The 15,405-nt window shown below is 35.3% G+C and overlaps 1 protein-coding gene across 1 annotated transcript; it reads right to left on the bottom strand.

Annotated features, from left to right (window-relative positions):
* Positions 1-5,712: 5,712 nt before the first annotated feature.
* On the bottom strand, positions 5,713-12,149 carry LOC137926398 (phenoloxidase-activating factor 2-like). The gene is made up of 5 exons (XM_068769999.1): positions 12,046-12,149; positions 8,751-9,013; positions 7,330-7,514; positions 5,977-6,141; positions 5,713-5,899 (listed from the first exon to the last, which is right to left on the bottom strand). Exons 1-5 carry the CDS (start codon positions 12,060-12,062, stop codon positions 5,738-5,740), a joined length of 792 nt encoding a protein of 263 aa, XP_068626100.1. The 5' UTR covers positions 12,063-12,149; the 3' UTR covers positions 5,713-5,737.
* Between the last annotated feature and the right edge of the window lie 3,256 nt (positions 12,150-15,405).

Below are 15,405 nucleotides of genomic sequence, written 5' to 3'. Positions count from 1 at the left end.
ATCATAGTCACGGATGTAGCTTGAAAAATTGCTCATCTTATGTAACAGTGGGCGGGCTCATCGCTCGTTGAGTGGCGACCACAATTCGGTAGACGCGGCGTGGTTAGGCCCATCATTAGGTAAACCGATAATATAGTAAACGCTGGAAGTCGCTAGATGCCCTTTCAAGAAGGTCACACACAAGGTGACAAGACACGCCTAAGCAAGAAGGCGCACCGAATAGCAACTACCAGGAGGGAGTTGCAAGAAGAACAACAAGAACACCGACGCCAACGCGGACTCCAACACCACCATCGAAGGAGAAAAGCAGCAGCAGCAACACAGCAAGTCTCTCACAGCGCGCCGAAGCGCCGGGAGGCGGCGACTAGTATAGAGTAGAAGGAATTTTTTATTAGCCCTGAGATCGACGAAGTTGTAAAAGCTCCACAAGGCTAACAACGAGAACAACAACCGGAATACAGAGATAGAGAGAGATAAGAGATAGAGATATAGAGAGAGTCGAGATACGGGCAGCGCATGGCCGGTCATTGTGACGATCTTTGATGGGGGTATATACCTTGCAGTGTGCTTCTATCCTCTGACCTGATAATAAATGTATACGTAAGGTATATTAAAATTTCATTTAACTTATTCATTTTAGCTCTAGTTCATATCTGCGAACTGGGTGTATGCCAGAGATATGGTCACTGTGAAACAGCCAAGGTGCATTGTTGCTGTGACGTTCCAGCGCATTTTGTGAGCATTTTTAATAATATCATCAGTATTTAATGGAATCAGGCGTTACTTCGCGGAAGTCCATCCTAAGTAAGAAAAGGACCAATATTTAGCCACTTCCGCACATGCAGTGGTAGTCGTGCAATGAAATGCACCGCCCGCAAGCCCGCTGATAAACACTCTGTGTTTGGCACTAATCGGTGTAACATAGCTCCTGAAGATGCCCCGTGGAGGGGTTAAACACGTGTTGAGTGATTTGGTGGTGGCGGTTGTGTGATTCGCATTGTTTGCCGCATGCGCATTTATCAGCGGGCTGGCGGGCGGTGCATTTCATTGCACGACTACCACTGCATGTGCGGAAGTGGCTAAATATTGGTCCTTTTCTTACTTAATAATATCATCATCATAAATTGTTCTGTAGAGCATCTCTTCGATATAGGCCTCTATAAAACTACATTAGAACCGGTAAGACCTGCATTCAGTGTCTTCCGATGACGAAGGTCTGTCGACCTTGAGAGTTGACGTCATACGCTGCGCTTGCTGGTCCGTGGTATACTCCAGAACCATAAAGCCCCAGTGGCTTTTAAAAAATAATACGCAGTGAATTTATTAGTAATAATCGTTCCAGCCGTGGGACATGCACTGATGGACATAGGCAAATTGTTGCCTAACCTATGACTACATAAATAATTACTGTAATTTTTCATATAAACTTCTGAAATATATTTATTTACTTATTTATTATATCACATCGTACTCATGTACATGTCGTTTCGGCCTATACACGTTTACTGTAAGTAACAGACCTCCCTAAAGATATCTATGGGGTGATACTATAATCGCCACGCTTGGCAGACGGGTTGGCGATCGCAGTGTGGTATTATGGTGAGAGGATGCTACTGTCCATCCTTTGGAAAATTGTGAGCAGCAGCGATATTTAATAAATCACAAAATGCGACTTATGTAAGATTGTATCCCGAGAATCGATCCCTCGACCTATGATCGCAAATCTCAGTACTCTATCGCAGGTCTACCACCACTCATATTTATATATATACATAGGTTTTAAGAGAAATTTTTATTTAAATTTCGACATTTATTAGTTATCTTCGGTACTATGGTACTATCTAATTTAGGTATTCCAAAATCTTCAGCGTCACTGTATTGATTTAGTTACATTTGTAATAAACGGAATAAGATTTTTAATTACATTTCACAAATATTACTGTACTATCATTTATAAAATTCAAAACAAATATAAATTGAATTGTTGGAGAAGACAACGAATATTTAAATGACAAGAATCGTTGGCAATCTGTCAAAAAGTGTACGCGCATAAAATATTATTGTTTAAAGCATAACAAAGTATATTGTAAAACTTTTTTTTTAAATCACGTGTTATTGTGGAGTTTTTTTCCTGTTTTTTTCTACATAAATATAATATATGTTAGACAAAGATGATTAAAAAATAAAATAGATTAAAAAAAGTTGACGATCAACATGATTCCTGTCAAAAGTTCCAATTTTGAATTATTGAATTTTATCTATATTTTTAAAGAAAAAACGTAAAATCGATTTAATGTTTAAATATCATCCTTGTTTTTAGATGTTTAAGTAAATCAAGTCATGTTAAATAAGCAATAATAAGAGGTAACACTTAAATTGATTAATCTTCGGGTCAATGAACTTTATATTAATAATTTTTTTTTACAGAACAGAGGCTGGCGGACTGATGTGGATTCCGACTAACTTAGTCTTCAACCTTGTAAGAAATATGGCGAAACAATATATTGGAACATTTTACTGGAAACGAACAAACAACTAAAATAGCCTACACGAAATAACGTTTTAGATATAGGTCTACAAACATAAAGATATAAAACATGTAATAATTTTTTTCTATTACCTTATTTTACTTGATTTAATCAACATTAGACTTAAAGATTGCTTATTATAACTTCCTTTTTGCTTTATTTGTTTTGTTTGCAACTGTATACGGTATTACAATACAATTCTATATAATACCTCTAAGGTAAATACGTTTAAAAAGTTAATCAAAGTAAAACTACTAATGAAATTTATTATAGTGATGGGTTTTTAAGTGATAATAAAGCTTTGGAATAAATTTCTTTACAACTATATTAAGGATATAAAAAAAAAATCTGAGTTTGTTTTGGACTCAAATAAGACTTCCTGGTAGCTTTAAAGATTCTGACCTCTTTTTTTCGGCATCTCATTACTCTCATCGTTTTGCTTTGTATGATGTGCGTTTAATATCTTAAATATTTCTTTAATTTTTTTATTTTTATAATAGCATATATTTGCAATCCTTCCGTACATCTCTTACTTTGCCTCATTTTTTGATATATTCTAATACAGTTTTAATTATAATTACTCTTATTAATTCATACGTCATATTTCTGAGTTTCTTTCGCTTTTATCTTTTAGTCAATAGAAAATTTGTACCGTATTCCTACCATACATTTTATTGTCCTACCTGTTATTCTTACTTGACCATAACTATTTTACAATTTATTTTTATATATAATCTTGATAACTTTCCTGTAGTATCGCGAAAATGTGTGACTACATCATTTATCTCACATAAGGGAAGCGATGGTGCTATTATCCACCTCTCTTTCAACCTCAAACTCGCAGTAATATCTTGCACGTTCCAACACGGGATAGTAAGTGATTACGTGCATCACGGTCTAGTCCACCGCTGGGTAGTTTTGAAGGCTCTCACACTTAATGATCCTTTATGGATAAATAAAGAATAAATAGATATTCACCTAAGTGTCTCATAATTAGTAGATAAACATTGTTATAATTTTACACAATTTTTTATAAAGTTTATTGCTTGAATTGGACTTTAAAATTTGATTACTTGATTATTGTAAGCAAGCTATATGTAATAAAAGTGTTCTTTCAATTTGAGCTCTTCTGGTATAGTTTCAGCCTATAGATGCCCACTGCTAAGCATAGGCATCCCCAAAGGTATCTATGGGGGATATATAATAATCGCACCGCGTGGCAGGCGAGTTGGCGATTGCAGTGTATTATTATGGTACGCAAAGGACACTGCTACCGATCTTGTGGAAATTTTTTATGAGCAAATTAATCCTATTTAATTAATGCAAAAAGTTTGAATTATAAGATTGTATTCTGGAGTCGAACTCGCGAACTATAATTTTTTTTAATGGTCCCCGCTGTTGGGGACCTCTCGTTCCCCTATCTCGTGTGGGACAGGGACTTTTTATTTCTAGTAATTTATCCATATTTTTTATTATTATCATTCTTCTCTTTCATGTATCATCTTATCTGTCGTACTGTTTCTTTCATTCTACAATTTTCCCAGTCTTTCTCTTTCATTCCATTAGCCATACATCCATCCTCAACCACTACATTCTAGGTTTCCTTACTATTTTATTTAGCAACATTACATTAATTGTTCAAATATTTAACATGTATTTTCTTTGTAAATATCATCTTATACTATTTTGGGTACTACTATATTCTTTTTATTTCTATATTTTAGTGTTTGTTTTATTTTTACCTATTGCATTTATAACCACCTTCCTGCAGTAGCTGAGGAAGCATTCTCTCTCCCCTTCGTCTTGCATGATGGCCGAGATATTCCTCGCGAACTATAATCGTTATTCTCAATCCTCTACCGCTGGGATATAACTTATCACGGCGGTATGAATTAATAGAATTATTTAGTGACAGTGGGTAGTCACGTCGCACGTGCAACGGGTGGCCGTTGGGAATGAAAGGTTCTCTAGTGTCGATTACAAGCCGGTAGACGAGATGGATCGACGACATAGCTAATGTTGCGGGAGCTCTGTAGACGCAAGGCAGCGCAGGATCGGACATTGTGGCAATCTATTGAGAAGGCCTATATCTTACATTGGGCTTTCATCGACTCAAAAGAAAAAGATTTAAGAGATTGTGACGAAAGCTAAATGGAAAGAGAGAAAGAAAATATAATGGATCTTTTATCCAAGAATGAAATAAAAGAAGGAAAAAAGAGATCCTCAAAAACGGGTGCCATAAAATATAAAATAGGTTATTACTATATACGATTGTGATGGTATGGCCACATTCAACGAAAACCAGATGACCACTTGGTAAAAACTGCCTTAAGCCTCCCAGAATTCCCAAGAGGGAGAGGGCGTCCAAAAGCTACGTGGTGGTCTAATATCGGAAAGGAACTGGAAACCCTTCAACTTGATGCAGAGACAACCCAGTATAGAGTGGACTGGCGCAAATTGATAAGGAGACCCATCCTGTATTCTGGTTTCATCAACAATAACATTAGTGATCTAAGAGCATGGAAGACTAATCCGGTGATATTGTAGTATGCAGCAGCTCGAGCCAAGGCTCTTCAGGAAAGCTTTCAGCTTCGCTATCTTAAAAGGGATATTAAGCTAAAAGCCCTCTGCACTCTGTCCTATCATACAACCGGAATCTGAAAATGTCACTTAGTTATATTCCATTCATTAAGTGAACAATTGAAGTTAAATAAAGTAAATAACAAAAAATTAAATCAGAAGTAATAAATGTGTACAATGATAAAGATACAATAAATTCAAAAATCTATCCCAAATAAAGGGAAAAGGGAAGGAAGAAGAAGAAGATAAAATAGGTTATTACTAATAACACACATTGTGTTGACTCCTAGAGATTCGTATTAAGGCAATGAAGGATATTGGACGAGAAGATGTTTCCTGAACGTTGCTTTTGATAGATTCGACTATTGAACATTTACTTGAAGTCGTACTTTTCTAATTTGACTGTTTGTAGCAGATATGCTTAAGAGTCCACAATATCAATAATGAAGAATGAATCTGATATTTCTGGTGGGCACGACCTGGGCGTCTAAAATAATTCATCTCTCAATCAAAACTTGATTTATGTCTTAGAGTGTGCGATTAATTTTATGTTAGCAATGTAAATTATTTTTATAATAAAACAAATATTACGAAAACGGTTTGTTTTAATTGAATTTGTTATTTAAACTTTATAACGTGTACATGGATGTGTCGTAGCCGGCTGCCGCTACGTTGCGGTCTATCCAGGTGCGTACAGCTGCTACGTCGACATAGACACCTGGAGTGTTGTGATCACCACATCCCACGCCCCAAGAGACTATCCCGCTCTGAACATACCGATCCTTCTGAAACTGTGAAAAAAGTTTCTATGAACTTGAAAACTTCAATAACTTTATCTGGACTTATACAGTATTCGCGTCAAACTCACAGGAACAGGGCATACGAGGGGTGATCCGCCGTCTCCTGCACAGGTGTCTCGTCCCCATTCCCCACCAGCGCACATGAAGCTCCCGTGCAGCTGGAAGTAAGGCCCAAGCCGTGTGCGCCGCAACCTATTTTGGCAATCTACTCGCTCCACTACTGGCAACTCAATCTGGAAAAAAATATTATAAATATTGTGATTACTTTGCACGTACATTGGTTTTAGTTCTCATTTGACATCCTAGATGGCGCTACAAACATTTTACATCGCGCTGTCGTTCTAATTATTGTACTGCATATAGATGAAGTTGTATATATGCACTGCCCGTAAAATCAGTGCAGTACACGCTGTTATAAAACAATCCCATTAGGTTCATAAATGTCAAAAAAAAAATTTCGAGGCCTGCTTTACTTTTATTCCTATTTTGAGGTAACCTCTTAAAATGTATTTTTATTCATTGAATTGATTGATTTAAAAATTATCTTCATTTCGTAATGTCATTAAAATCAATCAGATATTTGTATCAGTTTAATGAAAGAATATTCGTTATAACTTTATACATATTATACTATCAGGGGGGCCGGAAAGAAATGTCGCTTTCTTAAGTTAAATTCACAAAACTACATTTTTAAGTAGTCTTTATTATACAATATATTCACCTTCGTAATCAACAACTTTTTGCCATCTAGTATACAAATCAATGTCGGAGCATTAAAAATCAATCGGTATATCTGTAAAATATCTCGATAGAAACGACATTACTCTACGGTCCCCCAGATATTTACCAAATCACTTTTTTCCCGATCTCATATAAAAAAATTCGTAAAGCAATTATATATTAATCAAATAAATTCTAAGCAGGTGAATTATCACCCGAGCAACTTTGCTAGTAGGATGATAGCCATGAGTAATCGAAATGGATTTTAGAACGGCAGCGACCACATCACTGATGGTGTCTGAATTCTAGTCGGCATTCGTATTTGAATTCGTAATTTTATGGTATTATGTATTATGGTCATAGTAAGGACCAATAGCACCAATATATATATATAATGTACATACCAATGTCTTGTCATATCTAAAGTATTTAACAAAAGGAGATTGTTCGGATCTCAACCGACAGCATAGTTAAATCTTTTACTGTTTTGTAGTTTTGGTTTCCAATTTTCCTTCAAGTTTCACATAAGTTATCGGAGCATCATCTGAACCTTTTACTTTACTATAGTTATGTATATATAAACACACACACACACACACATACATATAAGTAAACAAGATTATATCTGATTAAGATATATATATATATATGAAGACTATGTGTAAAGCAAATTCTACCTAATGATATACTGTAATTAGAACCTTTTTCATTATAACTTGGTATTGTCCAATTAATCCGAAGCGATCTTTTCCCCAGCCGGACGCTAGGCATCTGGTTCCACCTAATGCGCGTTGGCCGGGGGGCGGCAGACAGACGAGTCCCACGTTGGGCGCCAATATCACGGGTATTTTGAGAAACAGCAGCGCGATGTCATTGTACAGATTTTCTGGAAACATTGATTGTTGCTAATTAATCTTTCGAATTTCAAAATGTTTAATTTATATAATTATCATCAAAGAGCGTTTTTAACAAATCATTTTATGGATATATGTTTCATTCTAGGGATAGTAACAGATCATATCTATTTTAGATTTGGATAAATATCGAATATTTAATTTGTGGTTCGACAGTTTACTTGGAGATAGTCGACAATTTCAAATTTCTTAGAGAAAAAAAAATAAAACAATTTGTGTTTCTGTTTCTAAATAACAAGAATCTTATTATGTCTTTCTTAAGAATCCATGACATTAGTTACTCTTTTCTAGGTATTTTGTATGTAATGCCTCTGAATTATTATACATACAATAAACTAAAATAGAACAAAAGCTGTTAAGAATCCTATTACATTATAAAAAATATTAAATATTTAATGGATTCAGGCGTTACATTGCGGAAGTCCATTCTAAATAAGAAAGGACCAATATTTAGCCACTTCCGCGCATGCACATGTGCGGAAGTGGCTAAATATTGGTCCTTTCTTATTTAAAAAATATTAAGCAAAAATACGGTTGGGAAATAAATAATTTTATGTTTTAATATAATACGAATTTCGAAAACTCTTTTTCTTGCTATATGATATTATGTTGTTTATTATTTCTGAAACCATTGATTATTAGATAAAGTATAGCATACATTAAAATAAAACGAACGAGCTATGAATCCACCTTTTTAAAGGTTTCTATATTTACAGCCAATCACGCTGTATATTATTATATAATCGACAAATCGTTTATAGGGATATGAAGAAGGTCTCTAATATTTGGGGAGTAAATAATAATTAGAAAAAAATACATTTAAAAAACTTTTAAGTTAAACGGTTTTTTGATACCCATATTGTGGTGGTTGTGGAAAAATATGTACCTAGTCTGCCATATTGGAACGGCGTCCATCTTGAATTTTAAATTTTGACATAATCATCGTGTTTTACTAGTGTAGCCCTTTCATTTGATACCCATATTGAGGGGGTTAAGGAAAAATACGTAATCCGCCATTTTGTATCGTCGTCCATCTTAGATTTATAATGTTATTGATTTTATTATATTGTATTGTCATCTAAATTAAATGTGTGTACCAAATTTGAGATCAATCTGACAACGGGAAGGTGCTTAAATTTCAATTTCTAATTTTGATCCAAATAAATTTCGTACGTGTCGAACTAAATAAAACCGTTTAAAAATATTACTTCTATTGTACTCGCGTGGCACTACGAGGTTGATGACGTCACGGTCCTGATGGGGGTAAGGTTCTTTGTCGGTTTGGGTGTCCCACTCGCCGGCACGAACACACAGCGGGGCCCGACGAGCGACACGTGGCTCTCGCACATTCTGATGACTTGATGTCCTCACAACCACGTGCGCTGCAGTGAGCACCACGCTGGGATGAATGAGGGAACCGCCTCCAACGTAAGACAGCTGGTTGCTCCAAAACACTCTAGTCGACCCAGGACTGTCAGGATGAAATTGTAATGCAATATTACTAATTTTGTTTCGACTAAAACAATAGTTAAGGTTCCCGGAAGTCGGTGGATACGTTCAGAATCGGTCATCGTGGCGAACTTTGGGATAGACCTATGCCGTGCAGTGGACCTCTATCTGCTGTCATGATGATGAGGAACATTACTAACTTTATTTCGTCATCATTTCAGCAGAAAATCTTTAAAAAAAGCTTACCACGAGTTCGCACCAAAGTTTTTATGAATACACGTAGTAGTGAAATTATAATAATATGTTCAATTCATTTGTTTTAAAAACAAACTACGTTATTCGCTGCTTTAGCATAGATTATATATGCCCACTGCAAGACTTAGGCCTCCCCAAAGGTATCTAAATTGGGATATACCATAATCGTCACGCATGGCAGGCGAGTTGGTGATCACAATGTGGTATTATGTTACACAGAGGACGCTGTTGCCAATCTTTTATAAACTTATAAGAGAGCAGTGGTAGGCTATAATTAATGCACAGCGTTAATTAAGTAAGATTGTATGCCGGGAATCGAACCTATGAGCTACGATCGCAAGTTTAAGTCGTATACCATTAGGCTACCAGAGCTCTCATATTAATATTAAATAAGGAAACCAGAAGAGCTTCATTTAATAGGAACTAGAAACAAATTGACCCAAGCTATACTGGTAGTCTTCAACTTAAAACTATAAAAATTCATTAATTTATCCTTATATTATCATTTGTAGTGTGTGGTTACTACTGTGTATGTCTTGGAGAGTGTGCCACAAGAGTTCAAAGTAAATAAAAACCATAATTAGATTGTACACTCCATAATGGAAACCTTAACTTTAAAGTTAGGCGAGTAAAAAAGCATTTAGGCGTAAGTAAAGTACCAAAGAAAGGCCGTAACTAATACCATACTGTAAGCTATACCTACTTATAATATAGCTTGTTGAAATATGAAAAAACTTTTTGGTTATGACGGCAAGGTAATAGTTATGGCCGCGGGGGGGGGGGGGCGGACAGGCCTAGGGGGCGCCAGGATTTCATTGCACACGGGCTATACACGAGCTAGAGCTGCCCCTGCAATTTACCTTAGTGTATTGTACATTTGGAATTACTTATGTAAATAGGTCAAAATTAATAATCACACAGAGGGAACCTAAAATAGACTGTTTATTATCTCAATAATAAACAGAATCTACTATTTATAGATTTATAAAATATATCGCTGTACAATGGTGCCAAGCTGACAATACGCGTTAAGAATATTAAAACAAAGATCGACCTCACTCGTTTACAACTATTGGTTGAGGTTTGTGATATAAATGTTATATTTCCATACTAATCAGTAGTATTTTTTATGTGAACGTGGCCAACGTCTGCAACCGCTTTTTTGAAATTACAAATATTTTAATGATGTACCAATTAATTAATGGCATTGACCAGATAAATATTTTTTTGATGTCTTTCTTCCTTGAATTTTAATATAAATATTATTTATTCCATGAACTAAGTATGTGTGGGATAGTATAAAATAGTATTAATATATCAAGAATTTGTTAAGAAAAGCATACCAGAAGAGCAATAATGATATTCTTAAAATTAAAATCTAGAGAGTTCCAAATTCTACATTATCTATAAGTATACAACAAAGTCAGTTTTTTTTTGTATGAAATTCATAAATAATGTCTTTGTACAAGATATCTATCTACTTTCGTTTCTAGGAGTCACATGTTAATTATAATTTCTCTTACTTAGTTTTAATATATCACTCACAGCTTTAGGGGACATTCATTAGATCGATGGTGCTGCATGATATATTTTTCTGCATTTGACCGCCGAGTAATTAAGCCGCATAGTTTATGTGTTGAATCGTTGATCGACAGAGAAAATATATTTGAAAGATCAATTATAATTAATAGATAAAACACGACCAAATATAAAAATAATCTGCAAGTCAAATGAATTAATTTCAAATAAAGGTACATAGTACAATTTGTAATAATAAGGATAAAAGAATCATTACAAATGATTTTCATTTGTTAATGCAGTAATATACAGAATGATAGGCAACTGAAAAAATAATTATTTCTGGCCAGATATGACAGACGACGTTATTAATTAGAATTTCAGCAATGCCAATATAACAAATCTTCTTATTGCCTCATAAGAAAGTCAGTGGTTGTATGAAATACTGCAAACTCAGAATTTTCTTCCTCTGATCATACTAGATAGAAGCGTTGCTAGAGTTTCTTCTGACACTTCTCCCAGCGCTGACACTTTCTTCTGTTAGTGGTGATGTTAACCAGGCAATAGCATCCAAGCCGAGGTTCAACCCTCCCTGCCACTCTTGTGTCGGAATGCTAAGCGGGTATTATTGAAGAGATACAACCCATGCTGAGGTCTTCTTACTGGGACGCTAGTGCCTGGTAATTCCATGGAGCTTTCACCGAAGCGATCTAGGAGCTCGGCAGCCTACCAGTCCAGTAAAATAGTAGTATACAGCGGCACGAGCCATTGCTACTTCGGGAGGCCTGGTACTTCGCTACTTTAACACGTTCACTGCGGCTTGAGGTCGATTCAGCCTCATGGTAAACTTTGCACTGGTGCGGCGCGTAAAACTCGTGTTTTCTCTCTAGTGCGGCGGCTGTTTACACTCAACCGTATGAGGTATGACAAAGACAAATATAGCTTTCTTTATGTCTGCGAAGCATTGACTCAATATTGTAAAAAAATATTGATGAACATGAGGCAGAAAAGGCCTCAACCGCACTACTAGGAAGTTCAGCTTGAGGCTGATTCGACCTCAGCCGCACCAGCTGAAAGTTCTTCAAAATTGGGCCCGCAGTGAACATGTTAAAACGTCTAAGGATAGATGTATTTTGCTTTCCGTCACTTCAAACTTGCGGAAAATGCAAATGGCAATGACAGACCGGACCAATTACAAACTGTCATTAACAATAATAAATATAATTTACTTTTAAAACATATTTGTGAGCCACAGATAATTTATACTTAATAATATCTTACGTCAAAATGGCTACCATCCACGGGAACTCCCCGAAATTGGCCTCCTGATTCACGTGACCGGTGGTGCGTAGCCCCACTCCGTTAGGATTCCGCCACCCGCATCCTTTACGCTGGAATAGGATAAAATTTAATTATCTCATGTAATTTTATAACATAGTCTACCTATATTCTTTTAAAGTTCTTTCTTGACTGTAATACATGGCTCTCATAAAAATCCATAGAATATTATAAAAGACTTGTCCGTTTAGCAGTTTCTTCAATAATAATTAAGCTCTGCTTAATACGTGTTAAAATATGATTAATTTTATGTATTTAACATTTTAACATTTAACTTTGTACACGCTAGGATACATTTAAATGGTTTCATAATACTAAACAAAAGAGTACAATGGGCGGTCTTATCACACGAGGCGATCTTTTGTTATGCTATATATTATGAATATGTTATACATAAAAAAATGTTATGTATTCGAATTTTTTGTTGTTATTACGCTTTACGGTTTCAGAGCTCTTTTAAGTATATAATAATTAATATGCCTTAAAAATTTAATTCTACAACATGGCAACAACATGAAGATACATTGAAAATGTGAACAAAAAGATTCAAGAAACGTGGTGAAAACGGGAGGCGATATGTGAATAAAATGAAAAATAATGCTGTGAGCATGAGAGAGAAAGTGAAAGTTGAAAGAAGGAAGAAAGAGACAAACTCTGAAGGATTAGAGAGAGATAGAAAGAGGACGTAAATAAAAAAAGGTAATTGAAAATAAAAAAATATTGAAAAATACATCCCTATTCCAAAAATTAGATAGGGAAAAAGAATAAAAATAAAGAAGTACATTATAACAAGAACCATGGGAGTACCGATACAATACATTTTGTATTACACTACACTTTGTTCAATAGTCCATTCTTTTATGATACAGTAAAAATAATCATTAAATAAAGTTATTTTTAAAGGATCAAGGATACCCAGAGAACAATGAAGTGGGTTAGTTTCACAGCGAGTTCGAATCAGCAATAGAGAGATCCTGAAAAACCAATGTCACCGACATAGCTTGAAGAATTGCTCGTATGAAATGCAAGGAATAGAAAGGTATATCGCTTGTACAACTGAAACTCGGCCACTAGGGTTGAAAGGTTCTGGAGTGTTGACCACAAGCAGGCAGACGCAGTGTAGGTAGGCGCCCCTCATGATGAACTGATAACATAGTTATGGTCACAGGAAGTTCAGTTCAGTTCGGTCAGAACATCAATCTTTGATGGAGACCCATACCTTGCAGTGGGTGTCTATCAACAGGTATGAAGAAAAAGAAAGTTTTTTTAGTTTATCTATCGCCCCATCAACTTCTATGTTAATGAAGTTTATGTAATTCAAAAAAAATCATTTTAATTTGAATTTACACATTTATAAAATCCAATATATAAAATTCACATGTCACGGTGTGCGCGATTGAACTCCTCCGAAACGGTTCAACCGATTTTCGTGAATCTTAGCGCGCATATCGACCAGAGCGAAGATGCAGGCAACATCTGTTTTTCATCCCCCTAAATGTTAAGGGTGGTCCACCCCTAATTTTCTTTAATTTTTTAGACAACATTTCTTGTTTTTATTTTTTATGATACAGCATACAAAAATACATACAACCCTAAATTTTCACCCATCTACGATCAACTCTTATTTTTTATTTGTTCATTAAAACTTTTCTGGGATCAGCTAGTGTACAGATAAATAATAACTATATCAAAAAATAAAGCAATATCAATTTTGTAATAAGCGCCATCTCTTAACAAAAACTTGCTATTATGACAACCAGCGCCATCTGTTGATAACGAAAACAAAATTATGAACTGATAAGTGACCCAGTTCCTGCTACATACCTTTACTTCACCCGAAGGTGTTGGAGCAACCACCACGTTCGACGACGGGCAGCAGATTTGCAGATAAGAAGAACAAGGCCCGTTGAGTTCCCTGTAATGGTCATTAACCTTATTATTTACAATAAAAGTTTTTCATTTAGACAGTTACTGATATTAATAAGTAAAAGTATTGATTGCTGTCAATAAACACTTTTAACGAATTGACTTGAATAGATATATTTTTTTTACAAAGATTAAATAATTTTCGACTTTTGGGAACGTCCCTTCTTACCCTCAACATATTATCATGACGTAAATTTTCAATGAAGTAGGGTGGCCAAACTTCTTGATGGACGTTTTACAAAATGTGTAATTTTTCGTAAGCCACAATTAAATACTGCAAAACATGATGACTTACGAATCAATCTACACAAACGGATAGAATTGAGTGTATATTGTAATGCCTTTTCCAATATACTAGGCTGTCGCGATTCAACAAAAATAACATGGTACATAAAGAAAATACACATATTTTTAACTAACTCTTTCTCAATTTTGGTTTTCTGTAAAAGATTGACTCGTGTGTTGAAACCGCTCATTGTGCCCTTTGGTTTATTATTATGAAACCATTTAAATGTATCCTAGCGTGTACAATAAAGAATATTAAATAAATGAATAAATAAAATCTTTGGTAACATTAGCTCATCGAAAAAATATTCCTTTTGAATCTCTAAGCGCTATGGTACATAATTTATTAACAAAGAAAGGTAAGCCGGAACTCCCCGTGAAACCTATTCGTGTTGTCACTCCTGAAAAATTACCTGATGTCAATGAGGTCACTTCCATCCTCGTTACCAAGTCCGTCGCTACACTGAGACGGCGCCACGCACTGACCGGTCTGCTTGTCTGTCTTCGTGCAGATCTCCATTTCTAGAGTTAGAGATACCATACTTTATTTGTTCAGGAGTCTATTGTGCCTCGTAGGCTAGGGATGGTAGGCTTTTATTATCATCAATATATCAGCTGATACACGCCTATTGCATGGCATAGGTATACCTCAAAAATTGTCACAATTACCAGTCGTGTGCTGTCTGCATCAGAGATCAATATCACAGATGGGAGCTAAGACCATGAGAGCTATGCCTGATGAAGACAAATCTTGAAGAATTAACAATTGAATTATCTTTCAGGGAATATATATGTGGACCAGCTTTAAAGAAACCTAGGACTTTTACTACCATTTGTAGGTTACCAGATTGAGATTGTTTTTCCTCAAAAATCCCATCGTAAGGAGAGTCTTGTTCACAAGAAGGAGCTAGGTCTAGTTTAGATTCTAAGAAGAACATCCTTTACGTTCTCTGTAGAATAAACAATATTACATTTGATAAGAATGTATATTTATACCATTTATAATTTTGTAACGAGTCTTTAAGTAAAATTTTTAGGAAAGAAAATTAGCTGTTGTTTCTCAAAACGTGATTGAAAACGTATTCTACGACC

Source organism: Battus philenor, unplaced genomic scaffold (genome assembly GCF_028537555.1).
Source record: "Battus philenor isolate CCGP_79_NKW_IND1 unplaced genomic scaffold, ilBatPhil1.0.hap1 SCAF_29, whole genome shotgun sequence".
Classification (NCBI taxonomy): domain Eukaryota; kingdom Metazoa; phylum Arthropoda; class Insecta; order Lepidoptera; family Papilionidae; genus Battus; species Battus philenor.
The sequence above is the reverse complement of the archived record's forward strand: the minus strand, read 5'-3'. Positions and strand labels throughout refer to the sequence as shown.